The sequence below is a fragment of the Gekko japonicus genome, unplaced genomic scaffold (assembly GCF_001447785.1).
Source record: "Gekko japonicus isolate JY-2015 unplaced genomic scaffold, Gekko_japonicus_V1.1 scaffold613, whole genome shotgun sequence".
In the NCBI taxonomy this organism is placed as follows: domain Eukaryota; kingdom Metazoa; phylum Chordata; class Lepidosauria; order Squamata; family Gekkonidae; genus Gekko; species Gekko japonicus.
This window is the reverse complement of record NW_015164683.1, coordinates 722270-742983: the sequence shown is the minus strand read 5'-3', so window position 1 is coordinate 742983 and position 20714 is coordinate 722270. Positions and strand designations below refer to the sequence as shown.

At 41.0% G+C, this 20714-nt stretch overlaps 1 protein-coding gene across 1 annotated transcript in view; it reads right to left on the bottom strand.

The window, feature by feature from the left end:
- Positions 1-20714, bottom strand: part of RYR3 (ryanodine receptor 3) — a 366192-nt gene that overhangs the window by 13135 nt on the left and 332343 nt on the right. The window contains exons 84-88 of the mRNA XM_015409322.1: positions 17857-17984; positions 16603-16663; positions 13983-14129; positions 9323-9457; positions 5741-5897 (exon numbers count right to left, since the gene is read on the bottom strand). Of these exons, the coding sequence (XP_015264808.1) occupies positions 5741-5897; positions 9323-9457; positions 13983-14129; positions 16603-16663; positions 17857-17984 (628 nt within the window). The remainder of the gene's footprint in view (positions 1-5740; positions 5898-9322; positions 9458-13982; positions 14130-16602; positions 16664-17856; positions 17985-20714) is intronic.

Here is a 20714-nt window from a genome sequence, read left to right as displayed (position 1 = left end):
CTAAGTATACTCAATGAATGAGAAAAACCCCTTTTCTTCAATTCAATTAAGTATTGTAATACGAGAGACAGAGGTACCCTTTCAGGCAAAACACCTCTAACTTTGGCCCATTCCACAAAGTATGCCCACTTGTTGTTACATGTGCATCTTGTGGCTGGCTTCCTTGCTTGTATCAATATTCCTTTCGATTCTAAAGAACATCCCAATTCCTGGGAAGAATCCCCCAAGATGTTAAGTGTGGATTGGCCAGATTGTGATGACACATCTGCCCTGTGCTCAGTAGATCAAATGTGTATACACATCCCCTTGGACAGCTGTTTTATATGGGGAAACCACATCTGTCAAGGCCAAAATAGAGCAATCAGAATTACATTTGTGCCCACTCTTATGACCTTGGCTATAACTCTCCCTAAAAGAGGAATGGGCAGGAAAGCATAAAAGAACCACCCCCCTCTCCATTGAAGTTGGAAAGCATGCCCTAGAGAAAGTGGATCCCTTCCTGCTACCAAACAAAATTATGGGTCCTTTGCATTCTTCCTTGTTGCAAACAAATCCACCTGCAAAAAGCCCAATATCTGGAGTATAGGGTGTAAATATCTGTTTAAAAGCCCAATATCTGGAGTATAGGGTGTAAATATCTGTTTAGTATAGACCATTCATGATTCCTAGACAACATCCTGCTGATGTTATCTGTCTGTATGCTCTGGCTGCCTGCAATATGCACGGCCTGTAGGACCACCCCATTTTATATAGCCCAATGCCAAATTGCTGCAGCTTCCAGGGCCATAAATAGGGAACCTATACCACCTTGCTTGTTCAGGTAGTACATAGCTGATGTGTTGTCTGTTTGAATCATCACCGATTTTCCATGTAAGATATCTGTGAATGAAATTAGGGTATATTTAATGACTCTTAACTCAAGAACATTTATATTGTGTTTCCTTTCAGAATGTCCCCACACTCCCTGAATCAAGTGGTTACTACAATATGCACTCCACCCCAACAAGGAAGCATCTGAAGTAACCACCACTTCGTGGGGATTAAAACCAAAAGATGCACCCCCACGGAGATGCTGATCTTTTGTCCATATTGATAGTGACTTTGTCACTTTCTAGAAATGGAAAATTTCTTATGAGGAGAATGTAACATTGGTTTAAAACATCCCAAGAACAACAATTGTAGTGGTCTCAAATTTAGCCTGGCCAAGGGAAGCACTGTCGTTGAAGCCATCAACCCTGAAAGTAGTTCGACATGAATCATCTAGCCACATTTCTTATAACTACCCATCTATCGGGAGGTAAGACTGCTTTAGCTATCTTGGAATCCAAAATAGCTCCAATAAATTGTACTGAGTGAGCTGGATCCAAGTTAGATTTTTTTCCAGTTTATCACCAAACCCAATCTTTCACATTTGTTCAGAATCAATTGTAAATCATCTAGCACTTGCTTCTTTGATGCTGCTATAATTAACCAATCATCTAAAAGATGGATAGATCATACATCCTTTTAAGTGTAAATGAGCCACAATAGGAGCCATGCATATTTTGAAGACACAAGGTGCTGCTGCTAATCTGAAAGGCAACACCGTGTACTGAAACACTCTCCCAGCATATCTAAATCTGAGATATTTCCTATTCATTTCCTTTATTGAAATATGAAAATATGCATCTTCCATGTCCATTACTGTGAACCATGATCCAGTATTCAACAACTGTAGAACTGGTGTTAATGACATCATCCTAAATTTAGAAACCTTTAAAAATCTGTTCAAAGCCCATAAATCCAGTATTGGTCTATTCCTCCCATCTTTCTTTTGTACCAGGAAAAAACAGGAATAAAACCCAGTTGGGTAATCAGGAGTGTCAACTATCGCCACAACTCCCTTAGCCTACTTCCTCTTCCAACTAAGGCAAATAATTATTCACAGCAGCACACACTTTTTGTGTAGTTGGTACTGACTTGAACTCCAATCTATATTCTCCACAATGTTAAGAACCCATTTATCAGAAGTTATAAAACTCTAACCTCTAATATAAACTATTAACCTATTAAAAAAAACTTTGTAACTTTTCAGAACCAGTCTTCAGTTGTCACAAAGCTGCTTTGCTTTGAGATTGCAGCTCTTTTCCTTCTTGTCCCTGAGTAGGTTTAGATCTGGAGAATGATTTCCACCTTCCAAACTGATGCTACTGCTGGAAGTTCTTACAAGGAGGATACTCAGGTCTGCCCTGAGGATAAGCTCTTTGCTCCCTGTAATAGGATTGCCATGGTTGTCTAGCATAGGCTTTCTGCTTATATCCCATTGTTCTTGTTGATGTTATCCCCAAAGACTTTGCCATTTAGTGATTCATCTTGATTTGAGTCAGAGTTTCATCTGTCTTCTCAGAAAATAACATACTACCTTCAAACAGGAGATCTTCTACCCTTTAAAGTGTGTCCCACGACAACGCAGTAGATCGCAACCAGTGTTCCCTCTAAGCTGAGTTAGTGTGAGCGAGATGTCACTGGTACTGATGCCAGTTTTTTCCATAATTTACTCGCCATTTCCAAAAAACCCTCAATCATAGGAAACACCACTACTCCTGGTGAGGTGACAGAATCTTGTCTCTAGGCCTCTGAGAGGTAGTTGATACATCAATATCCAACTATTTCGCCATGCGGAACATTTGTTCCACATATAGCCTGAGATCTTCTGACAGTGAAGAGTATAGCAACTTCCCAACTTTTTCATCTGGAGATTGGTCTGACGCCAATTCAGTGCTCTCTTTTGATATAAGAACAAGTTCATCCTTTGATTCCTCATCTGATTCAAACCTCGGCTCACATAGAGAAGTAGGTGGTGCAGCACTAGCAGCCAAGGTTACAACCATCAGAGGTTGGTAAGTATGGGACTGTTTCGATCTTGGAACTGACTTGCTGTAGTCTCCCCATTTCTGCAAATGTGCAGGTGACATAAAATAAGGCCACAGTGTCATCTGGGAAAAATTAGATGGCCACAGAACCTACTGCGGCATCTCCTGCTGCAGTTGCATTGGATCTGGTGGAGGAAACAGACCCATCCCTATCTCAACTTCAATAATGAAATTACTGGAAAAATTGACCTAACAGATGATGTTCTAGCTTCTGGTTCAGGGATCGGTTCTCTTTGCTTCCGCAGTTTCAACAGCAGAACCAATTTGATATGATGCCATCTTGAATCAGACCTTGCCTCCTCCTTATGCTTCTCCTTGCTTTTGATCTTCTTAGCAGGCTGTTCCAAAATGCTTCTCGGAAGCAAAAGGTATTGGGTGGATCCTCCTTTGTGTCCAATGCATTGGAACCAACAGTGCTGATTTTGTGGATGCCACAGATGGTGTCTTAGATTTTCCTACACGCAGAACCCATGTTGGTGGTTCCAATGCTTGCAACACCTTTTCCCATAACATTGTCTTTAACTTTTGGGTGACTTGTTGGCAAATTTATGGCCCTCACCCAGGCATGTGACACACAGACTGTGTTCATTTGTTTGCATAATTTTCAACCCACAATGGGTACATTTTTAAAATAGAGTATTCTATGCCATGTAAAGGTAAAGGTTTCCCTTGAGGCACTCATAATTCAAGCTGCTACTAAAAAAGCTTGCCACAAGCAAACCTTAAGGTAAATGTATAGAAAGTCAATAATTTTTCTTCCTCTGCAGCTGTTGAAAATTATGACAATGCTAGAAGAATGACCTTTTCCTTCGCAGAGAAGAAAGAACAGAGGGAGTTGGGACGGTGTGCTGTTGGACCCTGTGACCACTGGGAGAGAATGGATACAACAGCTCCAATAGGCTTGCAGATGCCCCCTAAAGGTTCTAAGCTAGAAAAATATCTTGCCATTGTACACCTGCACATGCACAGTCTCACCAATGTGGGACTGCACAGAAGACAAAGATGAAACTCAATTACACTTCTACCATTTGTACCGCCCAGATATTGTTAAAGTAATGTGTTCAAAAAGTGTATTTCTTGAAGGATAGTGAAGGAAACAAAGCCTGACTTACATGGGAGGGACTGTGATGAAGGAAATTTGTCAGCTGTGAGCAAAGCAATGCTGGGAGTAGGTAAAGCACTATGCTATGAGGTGGGTATTGATCCATAAAGGCACAATACTTATGGACAGTGTATCTTAGGAGTGTTCTGTTCTAGAAAGGGAAACTACAATTGGAGATTCCTGTTAGGCAACAGAAAAGACGTGAGAATGTGTAAAGAGAAAAGAAGGTGATTATGGAAAATGGATGGTTGTGAGGACCAAAGTGGAAAGTGTATCTCAGCTAACAGCAAGCTACAACCACTTCTTTAGACTCGATGGTGTGTGGGGCAGACTCATACAATACAAATATAAGACACTTCCATTTTTTGTTTGTTCCACAACACCATCATACTCAAGGCTGCCCTTAAAAGCATGGATCACCTACAAATTCCAGCAATTCCTTCCCTCAGTGGCCGGCACTAAGGGTGCTGACACCATGTTATGCAGCATATTATGTTGTGATATTGAACTGTTTGAAACCCTGTAATTATACCATTGTAATAAACCTGAGAGAGGCAGGAAGAGAAAACAAACAATACTTTTAAAATTACAATTTTACTTTGCAGTGTGTAAATATGAAATGGATGGCCAGTTTATTAACATTTTCTTGAGTCTTGCACTGTCTGCAGCTCCATTGTAAGACTACTATGCTGGCTAATGAAGGCAGGCATGCCTTAAGCTTTTCTTTGTTTAACTCTGAAGATGGTCTTTTGAAACTTTTTTCTCTAAATCAGTAATCCTCAATCTTTTCAGACATGGTATCCACCTTTAACCATAAGGCATCATTGTCATTGTAATCACTATCATATCAAATATCATATCAGACATGGTATCCACCTTTAACCATAAGACATCATTATCATTGTAATCGCTATGAGTTAGAATTATGAACCCACGGAAATCAGGGCCAGGACCATGGACAGCAGACCCAGAAAGAGGCAGAAATTGCAAGACAGACACCACCAGGAGGTGTAGTGCAGAAAGAAAGAAGCCAGCACAGACAGATTCAGAGCACCTTCCACCAAAAGCACTCTCTTTTACCTTCCTTTTACTTTCTACATCTCTTCATACAGCATATCCTGACCCAGTCACACCCCATCCCACTGATCATCCTCTTTTGTTTGGAGCTGTCCCTTACCAGCAAAACATCAGCTCTTTCCAGAATAAAATGGCAGGGTGGGTGGTGGGCATGCTAAATGGTACGGGAGAGAGCAAAAAGGCACATGGAAGCTTTTATTGGGGAGGGGGCTCCAAACTGCAAGCATGTGCATAAAGCATGGGATTACTAGCGTGGGTTGGCAGGCTAGGATGAGTTGCAGGAAGAGAGAGAAGGTTGTTTTTTTTCTTTCACAGGTGAAGGAGGAGTTTGTGCAGCTGCTTGTGCTTACTTTCATTGCTGAGTGACCTCACTACCCTGCTACCCCTTCTGCATGTATATGAAAAACAGGCAGAAGACATGGTGCCTTTGCTGTCTGCATGCACACTAGCAGGAGGTTCGTCGAACAAGTAACAAAAAATGTTGGCTCCCAAGAGGCTCATGACCCAGCTGGTGGGGAATCAACCCATTTAAGGGTCTCAAGAAGACCACAGTTTTAATCTTATTCCTTAATGTTGCTTAGTTTTATGCCATTGATTACTAGGAAAGAGGAGTAAAATCCATATTATCTTAACTGTTAAGTCAATATACCTTGAATGATGGCCAGCAAGATGACAATGACAAAGAAGAAAAATGTGATATCAAACACAATTCGATACATTTCGTAAGGGTCTCCCGCAGGGTCTTCAATTTCATCTCCAATACCACCACCTGCTCTTACGCCCACATACATGTGGAACAAGTAGCACTAGGAAGAAGAAAGTACTAAATTAAAACAAAATCAACTGCTTTAAAGTAAGAGAGTAAAAAGTACTTTTTTGCTACCATTGCATCTTACGTTGCATTCTACACAATGGAAGTTATTCAACAAAGCCTAAGACCATGTTACATAAATGCTGAAGTCAAAGCAATACCATTGTTTTCATGCAGTTCCCATTCATTGTATTTGAGTTACTGCAAGAAAACATTCTAGTGGCCTAAAAACCACTTCACATGTTGTTTTGGGATAGTTTTTGGAATTAGGACCATGGAGAGTTACACATACATGATATATGTTTTTCTCTCTTCTCCTTAATTTGGTCAAAGAAACTTGAGCTAAACACATCCATGCAACCCATAAGAATGTTGTGAGCAAGTGCCATGAACACGGTATTAATAAAAATGATACCTGCATCTTTAGAAATTACTCCAAAAGCCATTCCCTGCATGCAAATACTTTTTAAAAGCAAGTCAAGTTATAAAACAGCAGATCTTTATTATCCGTTTAGCCTCAGCAGGAGCCGTTTCAACTCTGGCCCCAGCCTGGGGGAACACACTCCCAAGTGAGACCAGGGCCCTGCAGGACCTATTACAATCCCACCATTATATCGGCCTCACCTGCTCTAACCCACCTCTATTGTGCATTGTGGTATCGTATGTGGAAATGTTTCTATTTTGTTTTGTTAATCTGCTGTAACCCGCCCTGAGCCCACTTGCAGGGGAGGGCGGAATAAAAATCCCAATAAATAAATAAATAAATCTCTAATCCCCCCAAAAAACACCAAAAAAAACCCCATTTGTTTGAACAATAGGAAAATTTCAAAATTTAATTCCGCTCAGTTTTTTAAAAAAGTTTGGCATAAATTCTTTTAAATACAATTTAAATCAATTCTTACAATACTGAATCCAAATCCCAGAGACGGTCCATTCTGCTAAGGGCAGGCACAGTCCATTAGCAGACATGATTGGCCATATCCAACCGATAGAATCACTTTAGTTTCTTTTGACAAGAAAGTGCAATATACTAGACAAAATACAATAATGACAAGCTAATTTTTTATTGGAGGCTTCAGAGGAGAACAAGTAGTATAATAGGGATGGATTTTATTCCCCATCAACTGTTAAAACTTGTGTTGCATATGCTCTATATGTTTCCCGCGCAGAAACATGGATAACTGGCAACTCTGACCTGGTGGTTGATAAATGGGGCTAAGGGGGTTGTGAAGGTAATTGATACATTGGCTATATCAGCTGTTACTTTGCACTGATCAGATGGAACTGAGAGAAAATAAGGCTATCTCAGTGATCTGTAAGCTCCTTTGAGCTAGCCATTCATTCCAGTCCATTCCTGCTCTTTTTCAAGGGTGGCTTCCGAGTTATGGACCATCCTCAAGAAGGTACAGTGGGCTCCCATTCTGTTCACCTTCCATGTGGAATGTGACACTGTTCTCTGTAAGCAGCCATTCTGCATTTAATTTCACAAGGAAGGTAGTTTTTTGAAAGGTGTATATTTGGTTTTTCCCCTTTTGTGTCTTTGATTATATCTGTTTCCTGTGCATGAGGGTTTTTTGTAAACCACCTTGAGTTGCTGCCATGATGGGGAAGGCAGCATAGCAATACTGCAATACATAAATAAGGAGGGTATTCAGTGACAAAGTATTTGGGGCATCATAGTGGACTCAAAGTGACTGTCTTCTCTGAAGACCTGTGAGGAGCTTCTATGGTGGACAGTCAAGGAGATGCAAGAATATGACGATTATCCTACGGTCTGTGTTATAGGAGAGGAGGAAATTCATAACTAGTAGTTGTTAAGATAAAAAGGTCCAAGTTCAATCCCTGGCATCTCCAGTTAAAAGATCAGATAGCAGGTAGTGGAAATGAGCTCTAGATGAGACCCTGGAGAGCCATTATCAATCTGAGTAGACAGTACTGACCTTGGCGGACCAACGGTCTGATTCAGTGTGAGGCCGCTTTATGAATCCGTGTGCCTACCTCTAGTGTTACCATAGGAGCGATATATTAATGCACTGTATTGCAGATGCCTATATTTTGAGAAACGAATCAATTGTAACTATGCCAGCTTGTCTGTAGATGCAGTTTGGTTGGCAAGATGTGGCTAAACTATAGACTGCAAGCAATGTGTTTAATGTGCACATCTCTTGTTTCTAGATGAGTATAATGAACAGATTGCCTGACTTACATTGTTGGTGTAGTACAATTCCTTCAAATAAAATCCATGACATTCTGGTTTGGTTAAATTATAATAAATTAATTAGCACAGGATGTAGAAGCTGGACACTTGATATTAAGAAGACTGACAGAAATGAAACTAGCCACAGATATTCAGGATTTTCCTTCTGTATTACATCAGCCACACACAAGTCTCAAGCTGCAAAGGTGCTTTCACTAAACTAAGAGAAGAGTGTTTCCAGATTATTTGATTCGCAGCCTTATCAGGAAAGTTTATCAGGATTTGGCTCAAGAGACATCTTGCAAATGCACTTAAAATATTCTACTTTGACTTGACAGCACTGGAAATTACAAACAGAACTGGCAAACTTTTTCATCAGTTTTCATTTCACATAATAACACTCATTTGTGAAAGCCAATTTTACTAGGTTATTTAAAAGTTTCTTAAACTTGCAGGCTGACTGAAGCACTCTCTCTCGGGAATTCCAAATATCAATTGTTTGTGGCCTTCTCCCACCAGTAGGATTTTTTAATGAGAGGTTTTAAGAAAAGTAATATCAAGTACAAATACTATACAGCCCCACTACAGAGTCCACACTGCCCCCCCGAGCAATGCTCCCTCTAAGCTGTGGAGTCCTGTGAGCAAAAATTCTACTTTGTGAGCTACTGGCATGAAAGTCATGAGCAAGCAATTTGGCTACTGTATAACTTAGTCTGCTCTGGAGCCATCCCTTCCTGAGCTAAGGCAAAAATGTGTGAGCCGGAGGCTAAAAAGCTGTGAGCTAGCTCACACTAACTCAGCGTAGAGGGAACATTGCCCCTGAGGCATCATAACTCAGGGATATCTTTGCTAGGGAGAGATCAGGGGTCAGAGGGCACAGGAAGAAATACCTCCCTTGTGTGAGTTGTTGCTTTCCTTGTGAAAGAGGGGAATAATATCCACCAATTCCCATTGCAACCCTCTGTACTTTAGCTGAAGCTATTCCCCTGAAGGATCCCCGATCCTCATAAGTAGCTTTTTGGAGGACACAAGAGAGGCAAAGAGGGGTCACCAATGATCCCTTTCACAACATTTGTTCCATCTGCAGTGGTTTACATCCAAGCCAATATGTGTGTGGTTTAAAACTTTTGTCTATACAACATTTGTATTTTACAGGTTCTAGATAATTGAGTCCATGGTGATATTTCTGGTTTAAATTTTTAAAGTAATATCCTCTAACTTACAGTCATCATGTCATCACACTTCATGTCTGGTTCATCTTCATCTTCACTCTTGTTATAGAATTTGCGGAAGAAGTTGAATGCTACCACTGTGTAAAGGTATACCACTACTGCCAGGAGTCCAACAGTCAACACAAGCTACACACAGCCAAAATAAAACACCACAGAGAATGAAAATGCAATTAAGGATTGAAATCTCTTTTATTAATTACCTAGAATCCCTACACAATAAATCTGAAACATCATAATTTCCTCAACTAGTGATACTATCTTAATATATTTTGAATGGCATACCATTTATAATATTCCAAACAAGGTTTCCAGTACATGGGGTTCTCTTTGATGCTTAAAACAACACTGGTATAGTGTGCCAGTCAACAGGCTTTAAATTGTTCCACGAACTGGTTCTTATCAATTAATAAGTCATTCATGTGGAGTAGTTCATGGGGCACGTTTCCCTGAGCAGCAGCTGTAACATGTAGATTGGCTTGCAGGTTGCCCTCTGAAATGTGCTTTTCAACATTACTGAGTAATGCCTAACGTTGGGGGTGAAAAGTACACACTAGGCTCAGGAAGTAGAAAACACTGTTATTTGATAGACTTATCAAATTGGCTCTATCCCATCATTTGGCAGATAGAAACTGCATGAAGAAAATGACTAAACGAGTGCAAAGTACACTCTATTCAATACACAGAAATAAGCTCAGCTCAACTGTTTGCTAATCCAACAACAGGACAGCCACTGGTGAAGTCAGCTGATGACACTGGATTCTAAAAAAGGCCACAGTCCAACCAATATATCGATGAATAGGCTTAAACATACTTAACACTGCATTGGCATTTTTAAAGGCTTCATCCAAACAAAGAAAGCTGTATACCCTTAACAGTGGTAAACCTCAAACATGCACAGCAATCCCCTTTTCAATTCAGTGGCCCTTGGGTGAATAGAGTGCTTTGAGGCTTAGAGATGCTGTGCTTTTCCAGACAAAATCTGGTTGTAGTGCAATGTTAGCAGGTAAAGCTGCTGCTCAGGATACATTAAGACATTATCTCATTACCTTTCAGCATTTCAATTGCAGTAATTTGTTGCCGGGAAATGCTATTCTTGCCACAACTAGTGGAACTTGGATGAACATTGGGAATATGGTCTTGCAGCATCATTACTGATGCTGAGCTAAAAGATCCCTCGCCACCTCTGCCCCTTCCCCAAGTGTCTTAATTATGCGACAAGCACTACAAATACAGGACTGGAGTAACTGATCCCAGCAAAGATTCACAAATGGCCAGCAGTCATTCTCTCCTTGAGGTTTCTGCTAGTCTCACCTGGAGGAGAAACTGACATTGGTTAGAATTTTTCATGCTTTTGCCTGGGACTTGTCAGTTACAGTTCTTGTGCAAGTTTACTAATTGAAGGCTCTTAAAGAAAGGAGTGGGGTGAGCAACAGCAGAGCAATCTATTCTTCCAGTAGCAAGGTTCTCCCTGAGAGCAAGCTTTTGTTTAAAAATAAACTTTATGTTCCTGTCTGTGCTAGGATGAGCTGAAAAAAATATCAGTGCTAATCTTTACACATAATAGCTCATTTTATTTTTATGGAAATCTACGACCTTGGATGAAATAAGTATTGGTATGAAAAAGAGAGAGAACTGATGAAATGCACAAATTATGGAATTAAGTGCCATTACTTAGAAAAAGTAACTAGAGTGGGAGGGCAGCGGAACCACAGAGGAATTGGCAATAGCCAGCTCCATCAGGAAGGAAGAAAAGGAAAATGTCATTTCCCTTGCAACTTCTTCTCACATTGACCCTGAAATTCTTTGCAGACACTGAGAGATGAAAGAAATTAGAATACAGATCTTTTTGTAGGGAAGGAGCAGCATCAAACTTCAAGTTTTTAGTCAGTATAAAAAGTGTTTCTCTTTTAGTGGCCAGCAATAGGATGCACTTGCGTTTCAGGAAAAAGAAAAGGCCAGGAGTGGATTGGAAAAGGATGGATGCTGCTCTGATGAAAGAAATTCTGTAGGAATTTAACAAGGTATAGAGAGTATCTGCATTTAAATACAGAGAGCATACTAACAAGTTGTCATCTTTCCCAAAGGGTGCAGTACGGTCAATTTTTTAAAAAAGCAATGATCTATGGCTGTGAGAGTTGGGCCATAAGGAAGGCCAAGCCTGAAGAATAGATGCTTTCAAATTATGGTGCTGGAGAACACTCTTGAGAGTCCCTCGGTCTGCAAGGAGATCAGATCAGTCAATCCTAAAAGAAATCAACCCTAACTGTTCCCTGGAAGGCTAGATACTGAAGCTGAAGCTCAAATATTTGGGCCACCAAATGAGAAGGGAGCACTCACTGGAGAAGACCCTGATGCTGAGAAAGACTGAAGGTAAAAGAAAAAGGAGATGGTGAAGAATGAGATGGTTAGACAGTGTTATCGCGGCAACAAACATGAAATTAAGCAAACTCCAGAGCACGATGGAAGATAGGAGGGCCTGGCGTGATGTGGTCCATGGGGTTGCGAAGAGTCAGTCTCGACTGTGCAAATGAACAACAACAACAAATGTACATCTAAGTGTGCAGTATTTGTTCCCTGTCTGAGAAGAGGAAAAGAGAAAAACACCAGTAGGACTACGTCCTGGAAAATGTGAAAGGTAGAGAGAACCTTGGGGAGGAATTCCATACTTGGATGGAGTACAACCTTGTCATTATGGAACCAGGTTGAAGGTGGGGAACAATGCAGAGGTGAGTGCCAAGAGGAAGGCTAACTTGTAGGACAGGAAAGGCAGATTACATGTGGCAAGGGGCTCAAAAGGTTTGAACAGCAAGGCTGTTCGATGAATAGGCTGCAGTACCAGAGAGAGACTTCACTGCAGAACCAGTAGGGGACTGAGTTAAACAAGTAAGTTAAATAAGTCCTTTAGAAACTTTTTGGAAACCTGGTTAGAAAAAAAAGTGGTATCACCTATGGATTCATGAAAAGCCAAGATGGCAGATAAGTGAACTTTAACTGAAGTGACAGCTAAACCACTATCCTTCAAGTATAGCAGGTATTCAAATATATAGTTTAATGGGGCAGGACTCAGGGGGAAACCCCCAGGAAGCAGCCCAAAGGGAGAATCTTGACCACTTTGCAGCATAAGATTTCCTTGCAGAAGGGCTTCTGGAAGACAAAAGCATCTGGGCTACCCTGTTAGATCATTCTAGTGGTTGTGAACCAACTACGCCATTAAGTGTAGGGACTAGAAATTGTGGTGGTGTAGGGGAATCTATGTGGAACAGGTCCTCCACATTGGTGACCTTTGGACAGGGACCACAGGGTATGGAACCACGCTCATTCTGGCCAGAAGGGTGCAATCAGAGTGCAGAGGGAGAACCTTCCCTAACAAGGGAATGGGAGGGAAGGCATCAAACAGGGTCCCTTGCCACTTTAGCTGAAAAGCTTCCCCTAATGTGCATCCACTCCAGCCAAAGAACACGACGGGGGGCATTTGATGTTAGAAAAGGGAGAAGAGGCAAACAGGTCCACTTGGAGTTTGCCCCCATTGCTGGAATACAGGAAGTAAGTAACTGTCCTTCTGACACCATTTGTGTGGGGCCATGATGTCTCTGCTGAGATCATCTGCTGTAGTATTTGTAAGCCCAGTCATGTGGATGGCCTCCAACAATACGGTGTGCTGAACAGTCCAATGCTTCTGAACAGAGGTACACCCCGGTTTGTTAATATAAAACTTGGCTATCATGTTGTCTGTGGCTATTATTACTCATTGGCTGGTGACTAAGGCTGCAAAGGAAATCAAAGGAAGTTTAACTGCTCTGAGTTCTAACAGGTGTATATGCAACTTCTGTTCAATGGCAGACCAATGGCTACTATCCGAATAAGCACTACAGTGCGCCCCCCAGCCCAAAAGAGATGCATCAATAAAAATTTGGACATTATGGGTGAGAATCCCAAATGGGGAGCCCTATAGCAGGTTCTCCCAGGAAGACCACCACCATAAAGAATCAATGATGTTTCTGGGTATGGATAACTTATGCCTGGGATAATCAGTGTGTGAGTTAGAGGACCTTAGAAACCAGGGCAGTGTATTGGAAGTGGGCATCGCCACACTGAAAGCAGAGGAATTTCCTAGACCTGGAGTGTATGGTGATATGAAAATATGCATCTTTGAGGTTGATAATAGAAAACCAACAGTTAGTTTGGAGTAAGGTAAGAACCTCAGGCAGTGTGGTCATAGGAAACTTAGGGACCATTAAGAACTTATTAAGACCCCCCAAATCTAAGATTGGGTGCTTTCCACCATCCCTTTTGTCAACCAAGAAATAATGAGAATAAAATCCATTATTGGCGTCAACAGGTAGAACAGACTCAATTGCTCCTTTATTGAGGAGCCAGAGCACCTTCTGTTGCAACTCAGGAGAAGGTGTTGTTGACATGGAAACAGATGAACAAGGAACTGATGAAACATGAAAATCAGGAAGTTACCATGTTCAACAATGCTAAGAACCCAAGCATCCATAGTAATGGATTCCCAAACAGAGAGAAAATGTGTCAAACAGAACCCAACAGGTAGGAATGAGCTGTCTTTAAAAGGCTTTAAAAGGGATTAATTCTGATTATGATGTCATGGTTAGTTTGACAGACACACATTATGTTACTGGAAACTCACCTGTTTGCCATTGTGAGTTACAGAAGACAGAATCGTACGCAGTGTCTTAAATCCCATAGCAATATCGAGCAAGTGAGCAGCAAAGAAGAAGTTGTTGTAGTGGCCAAGGATGGACATAGTTGTGTACCAAGCTAAGTACAAGAAGGACTGAAGAAAATGTTACATCAGAGGGGGGGGGGAGAGTGCTATTAGGTATTCCATGCCAAATGAACAAATGGGAGTTACATCGCAGTCAAAGCTTTCTCTTTTTTGTAATTTTGCAGAGTCGTTACAAACACACACACACACAGAGTACATTACACAGAGTACATTACACATTGAGACTTCTTTGCATCATACCCTCCCACTAATTAGTAATCATATTATAGGTCTGGGGGTTCGAGCATGTTATAGTTTGCTATATTTCTGCATCTCTTGTGTACATGCCAACACATCAGACTTTGTGCTGGCAGTTTAGCCTCCTAAATCCCAAATTTCCGTTTTGTAGATTCTGCCACCACCTAGAGATTTTGAGTCTATTAAGAGGCTGCTTTAGGCTAGCCAATAATTCTATTCTTGAACACAGGATGCATGAATATGTGAGATAAGGAAGGGATCCCACCTCCCCTTTTCTCCCTCAAAAGGCAGTGTGAACTTAAGCAGCCAACACGTGGGGGAAGTTACTCAGAAATCAAATAACAAATTTGTAAAATGGTTTTATTCTGTGAACACACAAACTAATTGGGGGAAACTAAGTGGTGAAACTACAGAATACAAAAAGCAAAGGAACAGTACAGTTTTTTCCTACCTAAAACACTTAGAAGACTACAAATTCTCCCCACTCTCAGACAGATCACTTTCCCCCACAGCAGGCACCTGGGCTTGGCAAAGTGACAAAAGTATGCTCCTTGTTGTCCCTTCTTTCCAGGGTCCCTCAGAAGCAGAGAGTTCATGAGGGCCAGGTACCCGTGGGAGTCAGACCACACAAAAATTCTCCACTGGTCCCAACTGCATTTACAGTTGTCAGGTTATTGGGACAGTTAGCTTGGTGTGACGTTTGCATGCTGATTTCCCCACTCCACCCCTCCCCTGACCATCTGGGATTTGACATGCTTTGCTCATCTCTGTATGACAGTGTTTGTGGCTCACTGAAAACTTACACAGGGCCTGGCCTGTTCTTTGCCTAAAATGTACACCTAATGGTGACATATTGAAACTGTTTGATTTAAATAGATATATAATGGATTGAATTCTCAATATAGTTTTTTGGGGGGCTGCTAAACACATCCTAAATTACAAAACAAGTTTATTTTGAACATTACAGTACTTAGCACATGTTCTGAAAAGGAGGGTGGGTGTTTTTTTTTGTATTTTCTAAGAAATTGGGCAGCACAAAACATCATGGTGGTGGTGGAAAGTGCCATCAAGTCACAGCTGACTTCTGGCGATCTCATAGGGTTTTCACGGCAAAAGACATTTAGAGGTGGTTTGCCATTGAGTGCTTCCATGTCACCCAATCCAAGTACTAGCCAGGCTGACCCTGCTTAATTTCTGGGATCTAACAAGATCAGGCTAGCCTGAACTATCCAGGTCAGGGCATACATGGATGAAAATATTACAATGAAGTGAGCTGGATGATCACAAGTAGGTGAATCCACATCACAGAACGCATTACTGGATCTGATTCCACACAGAAGAAGAAGAGATTGGATTTATACCCCACCCTTCACTACCCAAAGGTGTCTCAGAGCGGCTTACAAACTCCTTTCCCTTCCCCTTCCCACAACAGACACCCTGTGAGGTAGGCGGGGCTCAGAGAGCTCTTGACAGAAACTGATCTTTTTCAAGAACAGCTGTGCCAGAACTATGGCTTGCCCAAGGACATCCAGCCAGGTGCAAGTGGAGGAGTGGGGAATCAAACCCGGTTCTCCCAGATTAGAGTCTGCGCACTTAACCACTACACCAAACTGGTTCACAGGAGATAATAATTATGGAAATACTGACAAGTTTGAAAGGATACCCGCACTTTATACACCATTAAAAAACCTAGTGAATAGACATTCTAAATTCACTGGAAACAGGGACTATTTCTGGCTATAAAATGCAGTAAGAATTATGCAGACTGATAACACTACACATACAAGTAAATATCTTTCTGCTTATCTGAGTGCATGGGCCACCTGTTGAATGCCGTTCCCACAGTACACCTCTCCCCTTCCTCCACATGCTGAATCATAAGTAGATTTTTAAGTGCAACACCACTTGTGTTGTGCTTCATAAGAGTCAGCCTGCTGTATATGGAAGTCTTCCTCCAGAATAATCGTTCGATTGTACCCTTTTACACCTGTTATATGCACTACAGTCTAGTTTCAGGTTCATACATATCTCTTTTCACTCTCAAAGGGTTATCTAACTTTTAGTGTTTAATGTAGGGGGGCTGCTTGCAACAGGGATCTATGGGCAGCCCACCTTATTCAGGAATCTATGGACACTGGCCCCAGTTCACACTAAAAATTGCACATCTGATAAGAGAGGATGTAGGGGCAGAAGACTCGTTCTCTATTCACACCAGGCCCTGTGTGGCCCAGCCAAAAGAATAAGAATGCTGAGTTCTTTCTGTAGAGAAATACTATATACTTACATTATCAGTAAAGACTACACCGAGCTTCCAGATATGGTACTTGGCATCAATAGAACCTAACCTAATAAAAACAATTCAACATTAATATCAGTACTTGTCATTTAATTCAAATGTAAACATATTTTGTCACATTTTGTGCTGGCTATTTTTTCTCCAACACTAAAGATATTTTAAGACATTTGTGGAGGTGTGTTGGCTATATTGTTAAGAAATGGAGAAGTAAATGTTACAGCTCTTGGGATAAATTTCATCAAATGTTAGCACTGCATGTTTGAGCAATGTTGTGCATGCTGTGTACTGCTTTACACCTTCCTCAAACTAGTGGCTTATGCCAAATCACTGTAGGTCCTTATATTTTTTTAAAAGGTCCACTATTATACACAGAAGCATTTTTAGAAAAGGAAGCAATAGTACTTGGCAGTTCAACATTATGAAATGATGTTGCTCTGGTGAACTGACCCGGAACATCACAACATAGTTCAGTATTGCTTAGCAGACAAACAATCTGGTGGCAGTACTCGAAATTTTCCTAAGGGGGCATGATAGGAGTGTGACTGGGAATGACTCACCTCTGCATCTTGTTTTTAATTGTTTTATCTTGGCACATGGTGCCGTTAATTGTGAGCCGCACTGAGCCCATCCGCGGGGAGGGTGGGATATAAATCCAATAAAATAAATAAATAAATCCTAAAGGCCCTTTGACCATCAGAGAGCCAACTATAAACACATACGGTCTGTTAGTAACTTGTTTCTGATAATGGCATTGCTACTGACAAGCATCCAGGAGGATTGTTCCTACTTGCAAAGTATAGGATACTGCTGATAGCTCTGTTAGAACAAATTACTTATTATTTATTCTGAGGGCACCATTAAAGGTCCCCGTTCCACCATCCATTTTTTAATCAGAACAGCCCTGTGAGGTAGGTAAGGCTGAAAGAGAACAGCTAGTCTAAGATCTCTCAGTGAGCTCTAACCACTAGATCACACTGGTTTTCAAATGTGCTGCACTGTTGTAACTGCACGGAAAACCTGGAGCTGGGTATGCTTTCTTCTTTTATAGCTATAAAAGCAACTGTCCCATGAGGATTTCCCGTCATGACTGAAATAGTGATCCACCTTGATCAGCTGCTTGTTTTGTTGTTGTTGTTTTGTTTTTAAAATTAACGTTTTTGGAGTAGTTTAACTATATGTCACTGGTGATAGAGCTGGGAAAGCAACATAAGTTGTGGTTACACATTAAAGGACAACCTATACCATGAAAGAAGAGATGCCTCCTCTAGTTCAGTATGTTCCACTGGACTGAAGTCAAGGGCATTTTTGTCCAGACCTAAGAGTTCTGCGATGCGTTCTGCTCCGTATAAATCACCGTACTTGTTGATCACCTATAATGGGAAAGATGCAAGATACCATCAACTTTAACTTAACTAGCAGTTGTCAGAGTTCTTGAAATCTTAACATTCCAGAATTGATACTCCAAGAACAATGACAGCTCAGACAAGGGAAAAAAGACATTCAAAAGTTGAAGAAACATAAAAAGCCATTATCTGAAAGTGTGTCTATAATTTAGAGTAATTTAAGGTGGCATGTTTTTTTTACAAGGATGTGCATCCCAGAAAAGACAAAGGCTGCAAATAAAAACTATGTATGACAGACAGCAAAGGGGGGGAGGGAACCTGTAGTTGCTCAGCAATGACATCAGGGTGTTCTGCCTTTCCCTCTATGTGGATTATAGTTGGCACTTCCTGGTATCACTAGGATCCAGTTTAACAGGAATGCACTGAAGTAGCCTTCTCTCTATGGGTCAGTTCAGGATGGAGAGAGAATTCTGCAGAGACATCAAAATGTTGCAACAAAATGGCTGTCTTCATTTTTATAGACAGAATGCACTTGTCGGAGTCCAGCTGGTCTAGACATGAGGCTTCCTTGAGCCTGCAACAGCCTTCAGTACCTTATCCACTATCATTATCACTCTAACCAGGGCCTCCCATATCAGTTTGTGGCAGAGCATCTGCATGCAGAAGATCCCAGCATTTTAAAAGAATGAGTAGGTGATGAGAAAGACCTCTGTCTGAGACCCTAGACAGTTGTCTCTGGTAGGGTTACCAACCTCCAGATGATGGCTGGAGATCTCCTAGGATTATAGCTGCTCTCCAGGTGACAGATCAGTTCACCTGGAGAAAATGGCCGCTTTGGAAGGTAGACTTTATGGCATTATAATCCATTGAAGTCCCTCCCCTCCCTTCTCCAAACCCCACCCTCCTCAAGCTCCATCCACAAAATCTCCAGATATTTCCCAGTGCAGAGCAGGCAACCCTAGTTGCTGGTCAAGAGTAGACGGTACTGACTTTGATGGATCACTGGTTTGATTCAGTATAAAGCAGCTCCATGTATATTTACTCTTGGAGGGAGAAGATCAAACAACTAAAAGACCTGATATGTGACTTGTGAGATAGGGAGGCAATCCAGAAGATAATTATTTAGAGTTCACGACCAATGACAGCCTGTATAGCCAAAGATTTGGCTTCTAGAATATACGCTGCCTGAAAAACAGTCATACCAGCAACACATCAATCCACTCCTCTCCTCCGCATCAATAGAACACTGTGTCATGAATATGGTCAGATACATAAGAGGAAAAACTGCTGAATTTGACCAAAAAAATCATGGAGGATGTTTCTGCATATCAGAAAGAGCTGGTCTAGCCTCTTATCTAAACATGCCAAAAAGGGAGTTTAGAGAATCAGAATAGAATAGCCTTGAAGAAGGGCAAGAAATAAAGAAGTAACACAGTAACACAGTCTCTTGTAGATTAGGAACCATATAACACATAGATATTATATATGTGTTGAGGCCTGGGAGCACAGGTCTGAGAATGTCCAACTTGGGGGTCAACAGATATGTATGAGAAACTTGCAATCACTATTTTAAAACAGACTTGGTTATGACCAAAATAGCAAGAATGAACAGTTTTTTATACATTTTAAGAAGATACTAAAGTACAGATAATTTTGCATAGTGTTTGAAGTTATAATTTAGTCAGCCAAGAATGTGCACCCTTATCAAATGGTACAGCCAGTTATTGTTAGAAGATTATTTTTAAAACCTATAAATATGGGAAGCTGAATTGATCAGGAGCCACTTCTTAAAAGGGGCTCCTTGCTTGTGACCTGCTTATCTCTGGGTAAGATATTTTTATGCACTCATGTAATTGCTCTCCTTTCATTATCTAGGTAGCAGTAATGGATGGTATAATCTTCTGTTGAGTTCGTTAATATTAAATAACTGTTAAACTATGATAAAGGATTAAAATGAAAGACTCTTTAATAGTATCCTTTGTGTAGTGTACCCATAACAAAGCTAAAACATTGCTGTGGTGTACCTCTTGCCAGGAATTAAATGGTCTAATATAGCAAAACTAAACAGATGCCTAGGTCTTCTTAAGGCACATCTACATGGGAATCAGACCTAATGAGAGTCTTCCAGAACAGCTGGAATCATGAGCTAGTAAGGTGGGAAACTGAGGGGATTTTTCAGGGGATAAAGAACAGGAGGCACAAAGTGGTCACAAGTATCTGGGACAGCAAATGAGTAGATGACAGGAAGCTGCATATCAACTTGACAAAATGCCCCAAATTTGTAAAACTGCAAGGTATTTTATGGGCTTTCAGGGGATGGCCAAGTCCAAATCAGGTATCATAACTATGGTCCCAGACATCATCACTCCCTTTCCAAATTCTAGCACTCCTTTCCTAAGGAAGACCAGCATCAGAAAGCAGGAGATGTGTGTAAAGGAAGTTTGCTATATATGGCAGTAAGCGTAGGCAGGCTCCTCGCCATCTCCTCAACCCAGCATGGGTAGGATGGGCAATTGTCAGCTTGGCTTTCCTCAATATCAGCTTTCTTAGCCCACCGGTTTTTACCTTAAGGAACATTTCTCACAAAGATTTTTTTCAGTATATGAACCCTAGTGACTTTTTAATCCTGGTTTTAATTCCAGGGGTTTTCTTTTCCTTTCACATACTGCAACAAGTATAACCATTTTAATATTTCTATCTTTTTTTAAAAGTTCACTTTTTAATATGAACCTTGACAATAATTTAATGAGCCTACCT